This window comes from Acanthochromis polyacanthus, chromosome 19 (assembly GCF_021347895.1).
Source record: "Acanthochromis polyacanthus isolate Apoly-LR-REF ecotype Palm Island chromosome 19, KAUST_Apoly_ChrSc, whole genome shotgun sequence".
NCBI classification, from domain to species: domain Eukaryota; kingdom Metazoa; phylum Chordata; class Actinopteri; family Pomacentridae; genus Acanthochromis; species Acanthochromis polyacanthus.
In genome coordinates, this window is record NC_067131.1 from 3,458,171 (window position 1) to 3,481,031 (window position 22,861).

At 38.9% G+C, this 22,861-nt stretch overlaps 2 protein-coding genes across 3 annotated transcripts in view; both read left to right on the forward strand.

Annotated features, from left to right (window-relative positions):
• LOC110960748 (antigen peptide transporter 2-like) overlaps window positions 1-10,752 on the forward strand; it is a 29,270-nt gene extending 18,518 nt beyond the window's left edge. For both annotated transcript variants that reach the window (XM_051939786.1, XM_051939787.1), the window contains exons 3-12: window positions 630-744; window positions 880-1,010; window positions 1,774-1,979; window positions 4,488-4,685; window positions 4,824-4,952; window positions 5,040-5,228; window positions 5,938-6,111; window positions 7,358-7,517; window positions 9,545-9,681; window positions 9,753-10,752. In XM_051939786.1, the coding sequence (XP_051795746.1) occupies window positions 630-744; window positions 880-1,010; window positions 1,774-1,979; window positions 4,488-4,685; window positions 4,824-4,952; window positions 5,040-5,228; window positions 5,938-6,111; window positions 7,358-7,517; window positions 9,545-9,681; window positions 9,753-9,947 (1,634 nt within the window). In that variant the 3' untranslated portion in view covers window positions 9,948-10,752. The remainder of the gene's footprint in view (window positions 1-629; window positions 745-879; window positions 1,011-1,773; window positions 1,980-4,487; window positions 4,686-4,823; window positions 4,953-5,039; window positions 5,229-5,937; window positions 6,112-7,357; window positions 7,518-9,544; window positions 9,682-9,752) is intronic.
• A 3,455-nt stretch (window positions 10,753-14,207) lies between these two features.
• Window positions 14,208-22,861, forward strand: part of acsf2 (acyl-CoA synthetase family member 2) — a 62,670-nt gene continuing 54,016 nt past the window's right edge. The window contains exons 1-2 of the mRNA XM_022208107.2: window positions 14,208-14,541; window positions 17,975-18,170. Of these exons, the coding sequence (XP_022063799.2) occupies window positions 14,423-14,541; window positions 17,975-18,170 (315 nt within the window). The 5' untranslated portion in view covers window positions 14,208-14,422. The remainder of the gene's footprint in view (window positions 14,542-17,974; window positions 18,171-22,861) is intronic.

Sequence of the window (22,861 nt, forward strand, 5' to 3'; positions counted from 1 at the left end):
TGAAAATTTGCAAAACTTTCAGAGAGAAAATTCCAATAATTTCTTAGAAGTTTCCCTCAGAAGTTTTTTTTTTTTTTAAATCCCCCAAATTTGGCAAGAAAATTCTAGTAATTTTTTTTTAAAATGAGTAAAAATCTTCTAAAAAAATTCTGCAAATTTCTGAAAATTTGCAAAGCCTTCAGGAAGAGAAAAGTTTCCCTAAGAAGTTTTATTTAAAAAACAATCCCCCAAATTTGGCAAGAAAATATTCGTGAATATTTTCAAAAAATGAGGAAAAGCCTTCCCCAAAAAATCCTAAAAATATCTGAAGTGATAAGTAAAACTTCTAATATTTTCTTTAAGAACATTCACATAAAAATAAAATTTTTAAAAATCCAGTAAAATTCACTGGATTTTGGTTGATTTTTATGTGAATGTTCTTAAAGAAATATTTTTTTTTCCACCAAAAAATGTTCAAAAATTTCTCGAAAATGTGGACGTCAGAAGTTTCACTGTGAACATTTTTTTTCCACATTTTCAAACTTAAAACTGGTTAAATTGTGACCTGCAGGAAGACACAAAAATACATAAACAAGAAGGCCGAAAGTGTCCCTGTTTATCTGATTGATGTCGTTCATGTTTCCTAACAGGTGATTCGTTGATTCCCTTGTATCAGGGGAAGGTCATCGACATGTTACGAGGTGAAGTGCTTCACAGCAGCTTCGGTTACGCCATCGGATGGTTGGCATTTGTCTCTCTTGGAAGGTAATCTTTCTGTTTTGGGTTTTCTAGAAACAACAGCATCGTTATTGTCACCTGCAGCCTCATTCTAACAGTAAACAGTGTGATTAGTTTGCCTGATTTGAGGACTAAGCTGTATTTTTCTATCCGTCTTTAAAGCGTGCTGTTCTCTGGCCTGAGAGGAGGAACGTTCATGTTGACTCTGGCCAGACTGAACAAGAGGCTGAAGGGTTTGCTGTTTCAGAGCCTCCTGCAGCAGGAAGTGCAGTTCTTTGAGGAGAATAACCCCGGTAAGAGGAGCTTATCTGACATTTCTGTTCAGTTATTCAAGAGCTGCCGTACTGAACTGGGTCAACAGGGTGTCTTTTTATTTCTCCACATCTTTTTCTAAAGGTAGTCAAACGTACCGTCATGAGAAAAATGATTAGACCACCTTTGCACTGGAAAAACTGCCCCTCTCAAAACAAAAAAAAAACTTTTTCCAAGGAACTTTTACCTTGAAATAAGTGTGTGTGTGTGTGTGTGTGTGTGTGTGTGGGGGGGGGGATCTGCCAATAGAACAAGTGAAAAATTGTTTGGTCAGATTTCTTGTAATAAGGTGTGATGTTTAGAATCTTGCGATCTTAAAATTAGCTTGAAAAACTTATTTTAAGCTCTACGTATTTTACCAGGATTGTCAAACTGAGGTGTCTTAAAATAAGCCTGACATGCTAGAAAAGAAACAGATTTTCACTTTCATGTAACCTCCTAATCTGAAATGTTTTAACCCTCCCGTTGTCTTCATTTACGGGTACCAAAAAAATTGTTTCCTCGTCGGGAAAAAAATACAAAAATCTGAAAAAAAAAAAAAAAAAAGCTGGAATCAGATCCGATGTTAATTGTTTATGAAAATAGTTGTAGATTAATTTAATAGCTTAAAACTGATTGATTATTTGTTGCACCCCTCCATTAAAGTTGCATTATTGAACATGAGATCAGCTGTTCCTTCATAATCTGTAGCAAACATTGAAACCTGGCTGTAAATGAATATTCTGGAACTCTGCTTTTGTTCAGGATCTCTTGCTTCCCGGCTGCACCTGGACGTGGACAGGATGGGCCGGACGGTAGCGCTAAACGCTAACGCTACGGTTCGCAGCACGGTCAAAGCCGGCCTCATGTTTGCAGTGATGCTGAACCTTTCCTGGGAGCTGACTGTGCTCACCTGCATAGAGATGCCGCTGACAGCTCTAGTGCAAAACAAATACATCACCTTGGCCAAGGTAAGTGCACCGGCAGTTACCAGAAATGTCCACTGGATGGCAGCACATACAAGGATGAATCTGTTAACTTTAAATTAAGAGATGTTTCCAACTCAGGAGTTTAAGAATGTGTTTTGCTCATCGCTGCTTCTCTAGATGTTGGATATTTGAGCTTCACTGTGCAGAATGATACACTGTGATGGGCCAGAAGGACATTTTCACGTTTATCTACTACAAAAGGAAACTTTCTCTGTTCACTTCAGTGTAACTTTACAGTGCGTCAATTCCTTGTGTCCAACAAGCTGATAGTACCTCTGGGCCTCTAAATCTAAAACTGCATCAAAAGCATGCAAAATGACCAGAAAGTGGCCATGAAAAGAAATAAAACAGTCACCACAAGAGCCTCATAACGACCACAAAAACATGCAAAATGATTCCAGAGAATCTCAAAACAACCAGAAAAGGACACAAAAATACTGCAAAGAGACACAAAATGACCACAAAGAGCAGTAAAATAAAAACAAAGAGGCAAAAAATGACCACAAAGAGCAGTAAAATAAAAACAAAGAGAGAAAAATGACCACAAAGAGCAGTAAAATAAAAACAGAGGCAAAAAATGACCACAAAGAGCAGTAAAATAAAAACAAAGAGGCAAAAAAATGACCACAAAGAGCAGTAAAATAAAAACAAAGAGAGAAAAATGACCACAAAGAGCAGTAAAATAAAAACAGAAGCAAAAAATGACCACAAAGAGCAGTAAAATAAAAACAAAGGGAGAAAAATGACCACAAAGAGCAGTAAAATAAAAACAAAGAGGCAAAAAAATGACCACAAAGAGCAGTAAAATAAAAACAAAGGGAGAAAAATGACCACAAAGAGCAGTAAAATAAAAACAAAGAGAGAAAAATGACCACAAAGAGCAGTAAAATAAAAACAAAGAGAGAAAAATGACCACAAAGAGCAGTAAAATAAAAACAGAGAAAATGACCACAAAGAGCAGTAAAATAAAAACAAAGAGGCAAAAAATGACCACAAAGAGCAGTAAAATAAAAACAAAGAGAGAAAAATGACCACAAAGAGCAGTAAAATAAAAACAAAGTGGCAAAAATGACCACAAAGAGCAGTAAAATAAACACAAATAGACAAAAATGACCACAAAGAGCAGTAAAATAAAAACAAAGAGGCAAAAAATGACCACAAAGAGCAGTAAAATAAACACAAATAGACAAAAATGACCACAAAGAGCAGTAAAATAAAAACAAAGAGGCAAAAAATGACCACAAAGAGCAGTAAAATAAAAACAGAGGCAAAAAATGACCACAAAGAGCAGTAAAATAAACACAAATAGACAAAAATGACCACAAAGAGCAGTAAAATAAAAACAAAGTGGCAAAAAATGACCACAAAGAGCAGTAAAATAAACACAAAGACAAAAATGACCACAAAGAGCAGTAAAATAAAAACAAAGAGGCAAAAAATGACCACAAAGAGCAGTAAAATAAAAACAGAGGCAAAAAATGACCACAAAGAGCAGTAAAATAAACACAAATAGACAAAAATGACCACAAAGAGCAGTAAAATAAAAACAAAGAGGCAAAAAATGACCACAAAGAGCAGTAAAATAAAAACAAAGAGGCAAAAAATGACCACAAAGAGCAGTAAAATAAAAACAAAGATGCAAAAAATGACCACAAAGAGCAGTAAAATAAAAACAAAGAGGCAAAAAATGACCACAAAGAGCAGTAAAATAAACACAAAGAGAGAAAAATGACCACAAAGAGCAGTAAAATAAAAACAAAGAGGCAAAAAATGACCACAAAGAGCAGTAAAATAAACACAAATAGACAAAAATGACCACAAAGAGCAGTAAAATAAACACAAATAGACAAAAATGACCACAAAGAGCAGTAAAATAAAAACAAGAGGCAAAAAATGACCACAAAGAGCAGTAAAATAAACACAAATAGACAAAAATGACCACAAAGAGCAGTAAAATAAAAACAAAGAGAGAAAAATGACCACAAAGAGCAGTAAAATAAAAACAAAGAGGCAAAAATGACCACAAAGAGCAGTAAAATAAAAACAAGAGGCAGAAAAAAATTGTCACAAACAGCAATAAAACTGTAAGAGGCAGAATCTGACCACAGAGAGACCTTAATTAATCACAAAGAACAGTAAAACAACCAGAAAGAGGCAAAAATGACCACAAAGAGACACCAAATGATCATATAGAATGTCAAAATAACCACTGAGACACTAAATGAACACAAACAGCAGTAAAACAACCAGAGAGAGACAAAAAAATTAACATAAAGAGGCAAAAAATTATCATAACATGACACTAAATAAACACAACGAGCAGTAAAACAACTAGAAAGCATCTCAAAACAACCACAAAGAGATCGTAAATCAACACAAAGAACAGTAAAATATCTACGAGGAGGCAAATGGAGGCCAGTGAGACAACTAAATATAGAATGAGTGCAACATTAATTGCTGATGTTTGCTTCTGTATTTTTTGTCTAACAGGAGCTGAAGGAGAAGATCCAGGACTGCCACGCTGAGAACCGGGACCGGGTTTCTCAGACCATCAGCGGGATCCGAACGGTCCGAAGGTTCAAGGCGGAGGAAGGAGAAGTGAGGAGGTACCAGGAGGCCGTGGAGAGAATGTGCAGCCTGAAGAGACGCTCAGGGATCTACAGCGTTTGTTTTGGCTTCACACGGAGGGTAAGAAGGCCGTGGAGGGAGTGGACTTTTCCACCAGGAACATACACAGACAGCTTGAAGTTTGGTTTATTTTTTGTCTGTTGTTTGTTTATAAGTCCAACTCCAGAGTGAGTGATTCTGTGCATTTGTTCCATTTAGCTGTTGACTCTGAGCATAAAGATCCTGATGCTGGTTCAGGCCCGGAGCCTCATCTCATCCGGTCGCCTCAGCATCGGCAGCCTCGTGTCCTTCTTCCTCTACCAGAAGCCCATGTCAGTGAATTTAAAGGTGAGCCGAGGCACCGATAATTTAGGTATTTGAGTAGTAACTTCTTTTTTGTTGATAAACTTTGATTTATTTTTGTTTTTGTTGCAGGAGATTCTGCACTGCTATGAGGACACCGTGTCCACAGTCGGAGTCATTTCCAAAGTGTTCGGATACATCGACAGGACGCCGAAGAGTAAAAAGGAGGGAGAGCTGGCTCCTGAGACTCTGGAGGGAAGAGTTGTCTTCCAGAACGTCACCTTCAGCTATCCCTCAGCTCCAGATAAACCAGCCCTGAAGGTAAATAAAGGACGGCTCTGTGTAATCGTTTGTGTCAGACAGCGTCATTATATTCAGAACAATAAAAGCACTCAGAGAGAGAAAGGCTGTCCATTCTCCCATATGACATTATCAGAAATGCAGCATTTGTTTGTTAGTTATTGATGATCAGAATGTGTCCATTTATTATAGATGTAACCACAAACTAAATGACAATGCACTGAGTACAGGTGTGAGTTATGCATGTGTACGTTATGCACGGATACGGAATCATGTGACCTAAATATGTAGCGGGTGGCTGGAATTGATGGGACTCAGAAACACCCCCACAGTTTAATCAGCTGTTCCTTGTATCATTTCTGTCATATAAGTCCTCATTGGTGGATTTGTAGTAGCATCACAATCATGTGATCGTGTAGTGTTCACTTGTTGTCATGGTTACAGTGACGCCATGACGCTATCTGGCAATGACACAGAAATATTTAACAAATCAGTGGATCCAGACTAAAAGCTGCATCACTGCCAAAGTCTGATCACTTGGTCCTTGTTTCATTTCTGACTTTCACTGAAAATTTCATCCAAATCATTTAGTTTGTTTTTGAGTAAAGTTGCTAACAGACGGACAGACAGACGTAGGCAGATCCTCGCATAATTCCGCCGCGTTCCTTGGTGGAGTAATGAGAAGTGATTACGATCCATAATTGGCTAATCGCTGCTCTGTTCCCTCCAGTCGGTGTCGATGGAGCTGCAGCCGGGGAAGATGACGGCTCTGGTGGGACTCTCTGGCAGCGGGAAGTCGTCCTGCGTCAGCCTCCTGAAGAGGCTCTACGAACCTCAGGAGGGACGGATCCTCCTGGATGGAGAACCGCTGCATCGCTACAAACACAAAAACCTGCATCAGAAGGTAAATGGGACGACGGTGATGCTGGGAGACCTTCTAGAATTTTCTAAATTTCTGCTGAAATATGGTCAAAAACACAGTAACGTTTTCATACAAGCCATAAAACGAAGGTTACGCATGTAACCACGGTTTTATGAACCCTGGATGACTGCCAGAGTTCTCCTCAGTGAGGAGAACTGCCTCTGGCTGTCAGGAAGGGTGAAATAAAACGAAGGTTACGCATGTAACCACGGTTTTATGAACCCTGGATGACTGCCAGAGTTCTCCTCACTGAGGAGAACTCTGGCAGTCAGGAAGGGTGAAATAAAACTAGATAAAGACACCCCGGTTAAATGAATGAGGCAAAAATGTTCTAATGGGTCATTTATTTATTGTGAAAAATGATTCAATATCAGTGGCAATCGTATGTGAATCTTCAGGATTAGCAGGTAGTTTAGCAGTGAATTCACTGATTTTCATACGAGCCCTAAAAGTAGATAAAGAGAGAGATGTTTGGCCGTTTATTTATTGTGAAAAATGATCCATTCTGAGTGGCAAAAGTATGTGAACTTGCAAGATTAGGAGCTTATTTGAAGGTGATTTTGTTGGCAAAAGACCTAGAAGTAGATACTTTCTACAACATTTATTATTATTAAGTGTTCATACTAACCTTAAAAGTAAATAAAGAGACCCCAATTAAACAAATTAGACAACAATCATTTGCTGTATTATTATTTATTTATCACAGAAAATTATTCAATTTTAAGTGGCAAATGTATGTGAATCTTCAGGATTAGCAGCTAATTTGAAGGTGAATTCATCAGTAGATTTTCATACGAGCCCTAAAAGTAGATAAAGAGACCCCAGTTACACAAAAATGTTCTGCTCCGATTAAATCAGGGTTGGGAATTTTCCACGGATCCGCGAATTTCATTTCAAGTTTGAACACTTTATTGTCGCTGATACTCCCGCGAGATGGTAACGACGTTAACGACAGCTTGTTAACGATGTTAACAAGCTGTCGTTCGATTGTAAACAGCCCAGCGATTGGAAGTTGCCCCCCCCCCCATCAACAACTTTCCGCTGGAATCAGAACTTGTTGTTCCCATCCCTGTTAAATGAATTTCACATCAAGCTTAATTCTTGTCTTGTTCTACCACTTTAAGTTTTTATCCACATTTCCTCATCAAAGAACATGTAAAATAAGCTATATATACACACCTCGTTTCCTTGACTCTCTGACGTGTTCTTCCTTTGTTTGTTGATGCAGGTAGCCCTCGTTTCCCAGAATCCTGTGCTGTTTTCTGGCTCCCTGAAATACAACATTGAATATGGGCTGAAGGGCTGCACCACAGAGAAAATAAAAGAAACTGCAGAGAGGGTCAAAGCTCATGATTTTATCACTGAAATGGAGAACGGATACGACACAGGTAGCTCACACAGACACACGTTATTCTGTTTTTATTACAGTAACCATTGAAACCTCTCAGTCCTTAATGTTGTAGCACTTAAGTAGCAGGTTAAATAGCAGGTCCTTGTTGATGATTGCACCAGAGGAGGTAAAATTAGTAAAAGCAAAAAGAAAAATTGGAAAAACAATAAATGAAATAATTTAAAACAATAAATAAGATTTGTAAAGAATCATGATTGAAATCTGTAAAATCAATAAATACAATGTGTAATAAATGATAGATAAAATCTATAAAACCAATAAATAAAATCAGTAAAAACTGTAAATAAAACCTGCACCTGGTGTGCAATATTATTGGGCCCCTTTACTTTCAGTGCAGCAAACTCACTCCAGAAGTTCAGTGAGGATCTCTGAATGATCCAATGTTGTCCTAAATGACTGATGATGATAAATAGAATCCACCTGTGTGTAATCAAGTCTCCGTATAAATGCACCTGCTCTGTGATAGTCTCAGGGTTCTGTTTAAAGTGCAGAGAGCATCATGAAGACCAAGGAACACACCAGGCAGGTCCCAGATACTGTTGTGGAGAAGTTTAAAGCTGGATTTGGATACAAAAAGATTTCCCAAGCTTTAAACATCTCAAGGAGCACTGTGCAAGCAATCATATTGAAATGGAAGGAGTATCAGACCACTGCAAATCTACCAAGACCCGGCCTTCCCTCTAAACTTTCACCTCCAACAAGGAGAAGACTGATCAGAGATGCAGCCAAGAGGCCCATGATCACTCTGGATGAACTGCAGAGATCTACAGCTGAGGTGGGAGAGTCTGTCCATAGGACAACAATCAGTCGTACACTGCACAAATCTGGCCTTTATGGAAGAGTGGCAAGAAGAAAGCCATTTCTCAAAGATATCCATAAAAAGTCTGGTTTGAAGTTTGCCACAAGTCACCTGGGAGACACACCAAACATGTGGAAGAAGGTGCTCTGGTCAGATGAAACCAAAATCCAACTTTTTGGCCACAATGCAAAACGATATGTTTGGCGTAAAAGCACCACAGCTCATCACCCTGAACACACCATCCCCACTGTCAAACATGGTGGTGGCAGCCTCATGGTTTGGGCCTGCTTTTCTTCAGCAGGGACAGGGAAGATGGTTAAAATTGATGGGAAGATGAATGGAGCCAAATACAGGACCATTCTGGAAGAAAACCTGTTGGAGTCTGCAAAAGACCTGAGACTGGGATGGAGATTTATCTTCCAACAGGACAATGATCCAAAACATAAAGATAAATCTACAATGGAATGGTTCACAAATAAACGTATCCAGGTGTTAGAATGGCCAAGTCAAAGTCCAGACCTGAATCCAATCCAGAATCTGTGGGCAGAGCTGAAGACTGCTGTTCACAAACGCTCTCCATCCAACCTCACTGAGCTCCAGCTGTTTTGCAAGGAAAAATGGGCAAGAATTTCAGTCTCTGGATGTGCAAAACTGATAGAGACATACCCCAAGAGACTTGCAGCTGTAATTGCAGCAAAAGGTGGCGCTACAAAGTATTAATGCAAGGGGGCCGAATAATATCGCACGCCCCACTTTTCAGGTTTTTATTTGTTAAAAAAATTTAAAATATCCAATAAATTTCATTCCCCTTCACGAATGTGTCCCAATTGTTGTTGATTCTTGACAAAAAATTAAAATTTTATATCTTTATGTTTGAAGCCTGAAATGTGGCGAAAGGTTGAAAAGTTCAAGGGGGCCGAATACTGTCACAAGGGACTGTACTTTACTGGAGCTTGTGTTGTCTCAGTGCTTGTACTCTGTGCAATGACAGTAAAACCGACTCTAGTCCAGTTGTAAAAGTGGTGAAATATTAACTTTAAACAGCAGATGTCATAAGAGGATGAGAGGTTCAGGCCACCGGACCGAATATTTCAACAACTGACTGTAGAATTCTGATGGAGTTTCTGGAACAAGCTCAGACGTGCTCCAGAAAACCATCTATAGGTGTGTACGTTTATTTTAAACTGCATTGTTTGTCTTTACAGACGTAGGAGAGCGTGGAGGCAAACTGTCCGAGGGGCAGAAGCAGTGCATCGCCGTCATCAGAGCTCTGGTTCGAGATCCGCAGGTCGTCATCCTGGACGAGGCGACCAGCAAACTGGATGTGGACGCGCAGCATGCTGTAAGTTAGAAAGGAAACATCCCGTTAATACCAGACAGACATGGCCGTAAAGACGTTATTTCATGCCTTAGGTTGTGCAGGAGGTTCTGGCTCGAGGCCGGACGGTTCTGATCGTGGCTCATCAGCTGAAGACCGTGGAGAAGGCGGACCACATTATCTTCATAGAGAAGGGAGTGATCATGGAGGAGGGGACGCACAGCGAGCTGATGGCCAGGAGAGGACGATACCATCGCTTAAAGGAGGAGCTTTTCTCTCAGAGCAACTAAGAAAAGCTGCTGTAGTCTCTGTTTGTTTGATAGCTGTGATAAAAACTGGGTGGTTGAGTTGTGTCCTGATTTTGGTCTGATAATGTTAAGAAACACTCTTAGTTCAAAAAGCATCTCCATTATTTAAAGATAGATAGATACTTTATTCATCCCCATAGGGAAATTGTTGTATCCGGCAGCTCATATTAAACACCTAAGAGAACACATTAAAACATCGTCACATGTAAAACCATAAAAACATAAAAAGGGCAACCGAGCTGAAAGTGGGGGAGCTAAGAGAAGTTCTGTATTCTGATGGCTGAAGGGATGAAGGATCGCCTGAAGCGCTCCGTCCTGCAGCGCATTGAAAGCAGACGGTCGCTGCGGCTGCTCTTCTGTCCAGACACAGTACTGTACAAAGGATGGGTGGGATTTGTCAGGATGCTCTGCACCTTGACCCTCATGCATCTCTCTGTCCCCACATCGTCCAGACCTCTCCCAACCACTGAACCTGCTCTCTCTAAAGCTGTGGTTTTATCTGCATAGATTATGTTTACTGTTTGCATTGAGAGGATTTGAGAGTAAATCAGTGAAACTATTCAGAGAGCAGCGACTTTAGACTGAAGGAAGTGAAAGTGTAGAAACTTTGTGAGTTGATGAATTATCAGTACTGTTTTACAGCAAGTGTTCTTTGTACATACCCAGGGTGGGAGGGAAAGATTTTCTTGTTTTTATTTCAATGTTTTAATGTTGTGAAGCACTTTGTGGTGCGTTTTCATCAGAGGAAAAGTGCTATACAAATAAAGATTGATTGATTGTGTTTATACCTCACACTCATTAAACTTTTTTTTGCCACTTTTACACAAAAAGTTATTTGAGCTTTTCTTTCTCTGCAGCAAATTTATCAAAAGTAAAGGACAGCTTCAGTTTTCTATGATAGTTTCCTTTAACAGACCATAAGTACGTTGGCTTTGAAAATGGATTTTACCTGCAAAATGCCAGTAGAAGACACAAAGGTGACCACAACGATCTAAAACGACAGCAAACACACACAAAATTACCACGACAAAAGGCTAAAGGCACCACAGAGACGTTACACAGTTGTAAATAAATGCAAACCAACTTCAGTGAGAATTAAAATAACCACTAAGAAAGACAGAACGACACAAAGATAACCCCAAAGACAAGGAAACGAAACCAAAACTATCCGCAATGTCAGCAAAAAGATGCAAAATCACCACAACAAAAGACTAAATGACACTAAAGAGACTTGAAGCAGTCACAAAGAAATGCAAACCAACTTCAGTAAGAAGTGAAACGACTGTAAAGGAAGAGAAAACGACACAAAGATGAGCAAAATGACAACAGAAGGATCTAAGCTCGAATAGAGTTTACCGGGTCGTTATTGCAAATGAGAACTTGTCAACTAACTCACCTGGTAAAATAAATAAAGTTTGCCGCATAAACAATGTCTATACTGGATTTATCATCCTTTTAATGTTATCTTCTTTGAAAAAAATTCTTTCAAAATAAGGACATTTCTATGTGACCCCAAACTATTAAACAGAAGTGTTATTTACAGTTTTACAGATAGACAGTTGTGTTAATCAAATCCTCTTCGTGGAATGATGTCTGATCATCTAAGGAGTGATTGTGATTGATTGCATCTTGTGACGACTCTGAGTTAATTCTAAGAGCCTTTTTTTAAAGCAGCTACAGACGCCAAAATCAGCTGTGAAAACAATCATTTGTCAGTCTGAAGTGCATGGTCCAGTTGTTTTAGTGCCACCATCAGGAAAAAAACGCAAACTATCACCTGCTGACTGTGAAACTGATTGTGTTGTCAAGACTGAAGGGGACCACAGAGACTCAGCGCAAGAAAGAAAAGAATTTAAAAATTAAGTAATACTACTACTACTAATAATAATAATTACTTATATGAGATTTTCAAACAAAAGTTTACCCTGAAAAAAAACACCGACGGGGTCACAAAGAGACTCAAAGCAAAAAAAAACAAACAAAAAAAACTTAAAATTAAAAACAATAATAACAAGAAGAAGAACAAACATTTTAAAAATAGAATAAAATATTATTAATAATAATAACTTTATTTATGCAGGACTTTAAAACACAGGTTTACCAGTTCATCTATGACATTCATATTACTGAATATATAAAAACAAGAACATGAAGAGAAAAATAACAATGTGTGTGTTCTAAATATGGAGGGAGACACAAACAGACTCAAATCAAAAACAATAATTAAGACAAAATGACTCCAAATATCATTATAACACTAATGATTTTATTTATATGGGACTTCAAAAACAAACTTTTACAAAGTTCTTTTACCATCACATTCGTGTTACTGAAGTACAAAACAAACCAAAACAGAAAACCCTGCAGGGAAGCAGGGGCGATTCTAGGATCAGAGGTTTAGGGGTGCTGAGCACCCAGAGGTGCCAGGCAAGATAAATTTCACTGTTTTGTACATTTTGATGCAATTTCATTCCCACATTTGAGAAAGAAAAGCATAACATTTTTTGAAAAAGTCTGTGACTAATCATCCAATCTGATAAAGGTTATTTAAATGCTGAGTCAGAGCAAAGGAGGAATGCACTGGAATCTTAAAGAAACATATCGTAAACCTAATTTCTGGGAAAAGACGACTCATTTAGATACAGCAGCTCCTCAGCATACACATAAATAGCATGTATGTTTCTGGAGTAAACCAGCCAACTATACTAAGAACCAAAAACACCTAAAATGGACCTTGGACTTATTTTTTGACTTTTATTTGAAATGCAATACACAGCATCTCTTTCCCTGGTCTGCTCTCTCTCATCTCCCAGAGTCTCTTCCTGTTCTTCTCCTCCTTGTATAGTTTTGAAATTAAGCAAATAGTAAAGCATATAGATAATGAGTAAAATGTAATGATGTCCTGTTTAGAATGAAGTCCACTGATATCTGTTAAGTGTGCTTCTGGAAAGCATATAATGTGGGGAGAACACATAACATCCATGACATATATGTAAAATTATGTTGTGAATGGATGTTTTTCTTTGTCAGCTTAACAGTTGCTGTTTTGCGTGCCACTATTCTCTGTTTGTTTTCTTACCTGGTTCTTCCTGACCTTGCACTCTCTTCTCTCATTCCCCTTTTTTTGTCTCTCCCTCTTTGGACTGACAATCATACACAAATAGATTGTATTCAACTCGATGAAAAATTACATAAATATGAAAAATACCAATAAGAATATGAATAAATAATGTCCTCTCTCTCTCTTTGTACTGTCAACCTAAAGGCAAATAACCAAACAATGTGTTTCATATCTAATAAGAGATATAAACACTGATACATTGATCCAACTTACAATATTACTCTTGATAGATAAACCATTTGATCTTACACTCCTACCTGATCCTGGCTCTTGTTTCTTTTTTTTTTTTAGAAAAAAACAATCATGTCCATGATCTGTCTATACACACACACACACACACACACACACACACAATAGGAGTTATAATGTTAATGTGCATCCAGTCAGTTAGCTAGTCAGCAGCACCTTGGCTTTAATATTAACACATGCACTGACACAACAGCTCGCTTGTCTCAGTCCAGTTCAAACAGACACTGACCACCTGTGACGTTTGCTAGCTAGAAATAACGTCAGCTAACTCCTACCTAACAACATAAACACTGACCTATGATTAAATGCAGCAAAAATGAGGACTTGTATAGATAATAATTTGCTGGTAATGAGTGCTAAAAGTAAAGACCTGTGTCACATATCCTGGTTTAAACCAGGTACTTGCACCACTTACAGCACATGCGCTTCTGTGGGACGCAGCGCTTAGCTCTGTGCAAGTAGAGGCTCAGAGCCCTAGTTGGAAAAGTTATGCTGGATCAAACCATTTTTGAGGCAAGATAGGGGGATGCTGTATTTTTGTCGTTAAAATATTACGTATCAACCAAGTACTGTATGGTTTTTACAGTTTTCTGGTTTGTTTGTTTTTTTTAAAAAAGAACATGCAATACAAAAGAAATCTCTCAAATTTTAGGGGTGCTGGGATTCAATTTAGGGGTGCTTGAGCACCCCCAAAAATGGGCTAGAAACGCCTATGCAGGGAAGAAAACAGAGCTCCTGTTTTAACTTTCAGAGGGAGTTTCCTCTGAGTCTCCCCCCAGATCCACGCCTCTGTTTTGGGCAAATGTTTGGATCCTCTTGCAGCGCCCCCTGCAGGCCAGATCAGCTCCATAAAAACAGCAAATCAACACTGAAGGACCAAGGTTCGAGGCAGTAGCCGCCCACAGCTGCACTCAGTCACACCCCTGAGTGTTCCCGGTGCCTCCAATCCGGTGCCTCCAGTTCGCTGCGTCCTGTCCGGTGCGTCCCGCGGTGCGCTGCGTTCGGATCCAAGCAGCTCTGCGGCCTGACGCGCTCAGTCTCTCCTGAAGTTTGTGCATCTGGACGCGGTAAACTGCAGCAGCTCACGATGATCCCCAGGGCGGCTCAGAGCCTCCAGTCTCTGCGGAACAGCTGCGCTTTACCCGCAGCCGGGAAGCTGCTGTGGAGACGGTGGACGCGGCAGGGAGGATTACCTGCAGCCAGCCGGTGAGTGGAAAAGTGGAGGAAAACTGTTTCTGTTCAGTATGTGAGAAAATAACTGCGGTCCCCCTGGAGGATCACATGAGTGCCGTGACTCCAAGGGAGCGTTTTTTTTCTTCTCCAGAACTGTTCACTATTACGCAATCTCTACCTGATTTTAGATTAGCGCCATTTCAGCTGTTTTTACGCACAAACTTTACAACAGTGATAGAAGTATGTGCATGAAAAGTTCTGCAAACCGCGGAAGGAAGGGGAGGAGACAAAAGGATGGATATAGTTGTTCCAGTCTGAGTTGTTTGTGTTCAGATTGTGTCCACCTCTTTACAACTTCAGCAGCTTCCTGTTCTGATTCAACCCTGCAGCCTGCAGAACGTTTCATCTAAAATAAAAATGATTGTGGTTTAAACAAAAGACTGAACTCAGCAGGAGTCAGAGGTCACTTCATATCATCAGCAAGAAAATTAGATTCACTCAAGAAGTGCACTTTTGGACGTTTTTAAGATGGTTTCTGTCACACATTTCAAAAAGCAATCTGCTCGTTACTCCACTGCATCGATCTGAGTCATTAAGTTTTTCTGATTATAGTTTTATTCTAAAAAGTACATTCTGAGCCTGTAAAATGCAACACATCATTCAATAGAGCCCTTACTCTCTGATTATAACGTGTCTGTTTTCATGATTAATCTAAACTAATTTCAAATATTTGATTAAAACAAATGTTTGTGTTATTTCTCATCTAATATGAAGCAAAAGGAGCAACAGAATTTTAACACTAAGTTCATCTTATACATAAATATAAAGTTTGTATGGATCACTCCTGAGGCAAGATTGCAAACATTTCTGAGACTTTACATTTAGTTTTAGAATAACAAAGCTGCCATCTATTATGCTTTAATTTCCCAAAAAAAATGCAACAAAGATGAGTAAAATGAACACAAGGAAAAGAAAAACATGCCCAAAAACATGCAGTACGGCACCAAAGAGATGCAAAACAACCATATAACAACACAAAATGATGCCAAAAGACTCAAAATACTTAAAAATAGACACTAAATGACTGCAAACAGACACAAAACAACCATAAACTGACACAAAATGATGCTAAAGAAACACAAATCAACCACAAACCAACAGAAAATGATGGCAAAGAGACTCAAAACAACAACAAATCAACACGAAAGGACTCAAAATACTTAAAAATAGACACTAAATGACCCCAAAAAGACACAAAACAACCTCAAACTGCCACAAAATGATGCTAAAGTTCCTCAAAATAGACACTAAATGAACACAAAGAGATACAAAACAACCTCAAATGGACAGAAAATGATGTCAGAGGACTTAAAACAACCAAAAACTGACAGAAAATTGTGTCCAAGAATCTCAAAAAGATGGGTTTTAGCAGGTCCATCTGAAACATTTCACTTTAAACTTGTAAAATAGTTTATTTTGAAAGTCTCCTCTGGTAAAAATCATGTTTTTAGGGCTGGACCCGAATATTCGTTCGCTACGGCGGTATCCGGATCTTAATTTTGGTATCCGAATATTCGCCCACCCCACCCCAAACCCCCACCCCCCCACCCCATGAAGACAAAACGAAGGCAAAATTTGGACCCTGGAGACCAGACGAACGGATCCGAATATTCGGGCGTCTCTACCACAAGCCCCCCCCCATTAAAATGATTCAGTATTTTCACAAGAAAAGAAGAAAAGAATAGTGATGGAACACTTTTAGATATCAGAATTTCTTCTAATCTCGCCCATTTATCATTTCTTCAGTCCAAAGATTTATCTTGTGGCCTATCAGGAGACCTTGACCCCCATGTTAAGAACCTCAGGTCTGAGGTTTGACTGCATCTAATAGATTAAGTAACTGGGTCTCAAGCAGTAAAATGCTGCATCAGCACAGATTATTTTTTTAGACTTTTAGCAGTGGTTGTCATTGCTAAAAGTCTAAAAAAAGCTAACTTCGGGACTTGTTTTACTCATGTAAAGAGTTTTTTCTCCTTTGCCTCCCAATGATAAGATTTAAACATGTATGTAGAGTAGATTCTATTGTGATGTGGATTGTTTTCACGCAAACAGCTTCTAAATGTGCGACTTTAATAGACCAAGATGAGTTTTATTGGTTTAATCAATGACCTGAGAGTGACTTTAAGTTACAGTTTGAGTAAAATTGTTCAGTGTTTCACAAAAAAAGAAGAAAAGAATAGTGATAGAACACATTTAGATATCAGAACTTCTTCTAATCTCGCCCATTAATCATTTCATCGTACCTGAGATGTATGTTGTGACCCCTCCAGAGACCTTGACCCCCATGTTGACAACCAAAGGTCTTAAATTTTATTTTATCTAGTAGATTAAGTAACCGAACTTGGAGCAGTAAAATGCTGCGTCAGCACCAGTGCATCCATAAAAAGCCCTAACTTCAGGACTTCTTAGAGGATTTCAACTGTTTTTCCACCTTTGCCTGCCAACATGTTTTTTTTGTTTTTCTTGGCACGTTGGTCTTGTTTGATATCGGAGAGAAGCCGGACATGTGTGAGCAGAGCAGGCCAAAGGTCTGCAGCTCCAACCACAGCAGGAATGTACATTTACAGCTCATTCAGTCATAAGGAGGACTGCACTGGAGCTGCTGTAGACCACAGCCCTCTTTGGGCCCCAGATCTTGAAGATGTCAAACCCTCTGAGGCTGCAGGTTCTCTGGAGGTCACGCAGTTTGAAACTCGGGCGGGGCAATATGGCCAAAAAATAAAATCTCTATTTTTTTTTTTTTAGTCATCTTGGACGATTACAATTTTAATCGATTTTTGTTGTTTCTTTGCGCTCTGTTTGCTATGGCTAGTGCTAGCCATGCCGCACTCCCGTAGCTGCAGCACTCTTCCCATTCTTTAGGATGCCTCTGCTGGAGGTGCTGAAAGAGGTTAGTTGTGCTGCTACTCTTCGTTTTCACAGTACTTTTGCAAACCTTGCACATGACTGTAGTTTGCTCTGTGTCAGTCTTGTCAAAGCCGAACCACTTCCTTATAATCGATGTAACATGAGGCCCTTTTCTCGCGACCAACTCTTCGTCTGCTGTTCTGTCCGCCATGACGGGGGTGTGAGTGTTTTGGAGGAAGGAGATGAGAGGCGGAAGCAAACGCCAGTGTACAAGTCGGGAAAGGCAGGAGAATAATCTGTATTGTTATATATTTAAGCTCGCCTCGATTTTACGATTTGGCAAATTTTCAAATCGTCAGGTTTTAAAAAGGCGAATTAATTCGATTTATCAGCCAGCCCTACCTCTAAGGCCCCTCAGGCTGCAGGTTCTCTGGAGGTCACGCAGTTTGAAACACATCAATCACAAACATGAACAATAAGATTCCTACAGCTGGAATTATAAACTGACAGTTTGTGTTGTGAACATCATCTGTTGTTTTAACTGTTATTTTCCTTCCAGCGGCATCCATGTGGACTGTCCACCCATCATCCCCACTCTCACCAGCAGCTACGCCCACGGTACGTCGTCCACGCCGCTGCTGCAGGCCACAGTGGCAGAAACCCTGCTGAGGTCTGTGGAGCTCCATCCGGACAAGGAGGCGATGGTTTTTATGGAGGACGGAGTCCGCAAGACGTTCGCAGAGTTTCAACAAGATGTGAGTAATTTTCAGGTATATATTAGTGCCGGTCAGTGTGACGAACCGGAAACAACGAGGCGGAATAAGACCTCACAGACATTTTGTTTTGAGAAATAGACAAAACAACCCAATTTATTGAAGCCAGAAATCAAAAAGCAGAAGAAATGTTGGATTTTGAACTTCACGACAGCCCATGACGTGTGGTTCAATCGAGAAATTTAACTAAATCTAACGACAAAGTCGCAATATTTCATCAGTATCTCTTTATTCTACGTCTCCCATCTTAAATGAAAATCCAAAATAAGCTGTTTGCTCCAAATACATCCCAAACATCAAAACTTCTGCAATGCAAACACAGTATTGATTAGGGCTGGCCCGAATAGTGGTTTCTGGCCTCTGAATATTTGGGCCCTATTAAAGACGAATATCCGAATATTCGTTCCGTCCCGTAACATCCGACAGGGGGGGGGGGGCGGGGGCGTTCGTCTGGTCTCCCGGGTCCAAATTTTGCCTTTGTTTTTTCTTCAGTTAAACTGAAGAATTCCCAAACAGCGGAGGTCTTCAGCATCTTGTCTTGTGTTTATGCAACCAAGTGAAGCGTGACGTCAGAGTCAGCAGCAACCCGGCCATTCAGGTGGTGGTAACAAACCTAGATAATATGAAGAGTAGATGCACCAGCTCGCTGTAGCAGCCGGCTAATCCATGTGCCTACATGGCGGCCATCTTGAAGAGGGCAAAGTTCCCATTCAAAGCAATGCATGTACATTGAAAATATATCATAATTTGCTCATTTCTCAACTGATTTTAGTATGGTGTACTTTATTGTCAACGTAAAAACATGCACTATTAATACAAAATATGTGATCTAAAAAAAAAACACTGGAAAAGGCTTCCTACAAATGTAGTATTCAGATACCAAAATTAATATCCGGATACCGCTGTAGCAAACGAATATTCAGGATATTCGGGTCCAGCCCTGGTACTGATACAGCTCAGACCAACAGCTGCGGATTGAACTGCAGACTGTGTTTGCTCAGAGCAGATAAGAGATGAGAATGGAAACGGTTTGTAATAGAAATAATGAAAGAAATTCTGCATTTTACAGACTTATAAAAGCCCCTAACCCTCTCTACAAAAATCAGTCTGTCTGTCTGTGTTCTTTAATGTTAGTTTTTCATCTTTTTTTCGTGGTTTGCTTCTGTGAGTAGATGTTCGGAGAGTCTTTGCAGCTTTTTTACGTCTGGCCGTGGTCTCATTTGGTGTTTTGAAGATGTCTTTCTTTTTCTTTACACTGAGTTAGCATCTGTTTGGGTTGATTTGATCTGTTTTTAATTGTTTGTACATCTCTTTCTCATCATTCTGTGTCCTTACTGTTTCTTTAAGTGTTTGTGGTTGTTTTGCATCTAGCCATGGTCCTTTTGTGTGTCCTTGCTGTTCTTTTGTGGGTCGTTTAACTGTTCCTTTTGCATCTGTTTCTCATCGGTTTGTGTCTCTTTCATTACATTTTAATCCATTTTTATCTCTTTCTGTTCCTCTTGCATCTTTTTTTTGGTTAACTTTGTGGCTGTTTTGCTTCTATTTTGCATCCGGTGTGTTTCTTTGCTGCCTTTTTTACCCTGTTTACATCACTTTTTATTTGTTTTGCATTTTCTTTTTGTCAGCTCTGTCTCTGATCACTTTTCGTCTCTTTCTGTTGATTTTGCGTCTCTTTGTGGCAGTAGCAGCCTTTTTGTGCATCTTGGAGGGATTTTTTCCGTTGTGCAGTGAATTAGCATCAATTTTGCGTCTGTATCAGGTCCTTTTTTGCATCTTTTTGTGGTTTATTTCAGGCTTTGTGGGGTTTTTTGCATCCATTTTACATCATGTGACATTTCTTCTTGCTGCTTTTTGTGTGTCTTAGCTTTGCTTTTACCTTTACATCCTCTTACCCACTTCTTTTCCACCAGCTTTGTCAATCTGTGGTCAGTTTGGTTGTTTTTCTGAGGTTTTTCTGCATGTTTTGCATTTATTTGCTTCTAGTAATGTGTCCTCTTTCTGTGCTTTCACACACAGAGCTGTGCTTTTTATCTGTTTTGTGCATCTCTGAGTTGTTGTTCACATTTTTTTTGCAGTGAATTAACATCATTTTTGCATTTTTCCTGACCTCTTGTATCTCTTTGTGGTTGATTTGAGCCTTTGTGGTTGTTTTGCATGTCTTTGCATTTGTTTTTTGCTCTAGTTCTGTGTCTCCTTGCTGTCTTTTTGTGTGTCTTGGCACTGCTTTCGTCTTTATGATCTGTTTTTTTGTCACCTCTGGTCAGTTTGCATCTCTTTCTGGTCATTTTGAGTGGTTTTTTTTTTTCATGATTTTCAGCTGTTTTGCATATAGTAGCAGTTCTTCTGCATCTGCTTTCTGTCCCTTTTTCATCTCTTCTGCATCTTTTTGTTTCTCTTTATGGTTGGTCGCCGGCTTTTTTTTTTTGCCGTCTTGTGTCTCTTTACACTGGAAAAAATGCCCCCCTCAAAACAAGAAAAAAAAAACTCATTTCAAGGAACTTTTACTTTGAAATAAGTGAAAAAATCTGCCAATAGAACAATTGAAAAATGGCTTGGTAAGATTTCTTGAAATAAGATCTGATATTTAGAATATTGAGATCTTAAAATTAGCTGGGAAAACGTATTTTAAGCATTTTTTTTTTTACCAGAATTGTCAAGCTTAGGTGTCTTAAAATAAGCCATATATGCTTAAAAAAAGAAGCAAATTTTCACTCAAACAGATTTTTGGTTTCATATAACCGCCTAATTTGAGATGTTTTAACCCTCCTGTTGTCTTCGTTTACGGGCACCAAAAAAATATTGTTTCCTTGTCTGAAAAAAAATCCAAAAAAATCAGCAACAAAAATTCCTACAATTTCTAAAAATTTAGCAAAAACCGTCAGGAAGAAAATTCCAATAATTCCTTAAAAGTTTCCCTTAAAAATTTTATTTTTTAAAAAATCCCTAAAATTTGGCAAAAAAATCTTGTAAATATTTTCAACAAATGAGTAATAATCTTGAAAAAAAATCCTAAAAATATCTAAAGTGATTACATAAATATCAGTAAAACTTCCTAATATTTTCTTTAAGAACATTCACAAAAAAAATCACCCCAAATCCTGCAAAATTGCTGGATTTCGGTTGATTTTTTTTTTTTTGTGAATGTTCTTAAGAAACATTTTTAACATTTTTTTTTTCTCACCAAAAAATGTTCAAAAATGTCCCAAAAATTATGAAAACGTGGACACTGGAAGTTTCACTGTGAAAATATTTATTTATCACATTTTCAAACTTTAAAACGGGTCAGTTTTGACCCACAGGACGACACGAGGGTTAAACTTATTTTGAGTTTTCTTATAAAGTACAACTCAAAACAACATAATTTCAAGATTGTTTGACTTAACAAGGTATTTAAACGAGTCCCTCCTTATTGCTGAAATGTCACTTGTTAAGTGAATTTATCTTAAATCAAGTGGGATGAGACATTTTGACTAAAAATAAGACAAACAGACTTTGTAAGAGTTTGAGTTTTTGCAGTGCAGGATTGCTTTAATGACTCTTGGCACCTGTTCCTCATTGGTGATCCATCCTTTTATAAAAGGTATGTTTGGAAGAACAATAACTCATGTCGGTTGTTCCTCCTCCTCGAAACGCATGCAGTAATGTTTAATATTTAATCTACAGTCCACAGACAATGCAGGTATTCGTTCATCACAGCTGCAGGGAGCACAGACTTGTGATGCGTTCAATGCCTAGCTGTTGATGCTGCGTTTATGTTAGTGGTGGCGCTACAGATCAAAGGGTCTCTGCGGCTTTTTATAGAACATTCTCACAGCAAACATCAGGACCTGTTCCAGCAGCAGTGACAAAGTCTACGTGGACAGCCAGCTGTAAACTATGACCCAGTTACCTCCCAGTCACTGTCAAGTCACCGTGATATCAGCGATCGGCGACTTTAACCCGACAAAGGGTTCAGTCAAACCGCGCTCAGATAGCAGGATTCATATCTTTGCTGTTTTAGTGCTGGTATTTACTTATTAATGCCATTTTACAGCATTAAAGAACAAACTAATGTTACTTATTAAGAAGCTTAATGGAAGCAGAGAAGGAAGAAAAGGAGAGAATGTGGATGAAGACTTGGTGTCGATGTTGAGTTAAATGTCGCTTGTAGGATTTCTTAATTCATGTTTGTGAAGTTTAAAACGTTTCTCCACCAAATATAACTGTAAGATTATTAAATATTGTTTCTCCACCATAATAAAATGCAGAATAAATGTTTGCTCAAATGGGGTTCAGGTTTTTATGCAGAATTATTACATACTCTACCTGATATTATTTAGGTTAGACAAATCTAATAATGAAGCACCTCTTGTTTCGCTGTGGAGAAGAGCTTCAGGAATTTTAAGGGGAATTATTTTTTGTATTGTAACAACAACACACAGTAACATGAACAACAAAACAAATAAGATGATAGCATGTGAACGACGGAAAAAGGAAGGAAGAGAACACAACATTTTTATGTGACACTGGGATTAATATTACGTTTGAAATAGGGCTGCAACTAACGACGTGTCGACTAATCGTCTGAGCACGATACGTCATCAAAAGTGGAAGTGAGCGTGCAATGCAACAGAAATCATCGTCCGACCGGAGCGCGGAACACGGATGGACATTGACGCTGCATCATGCATGTA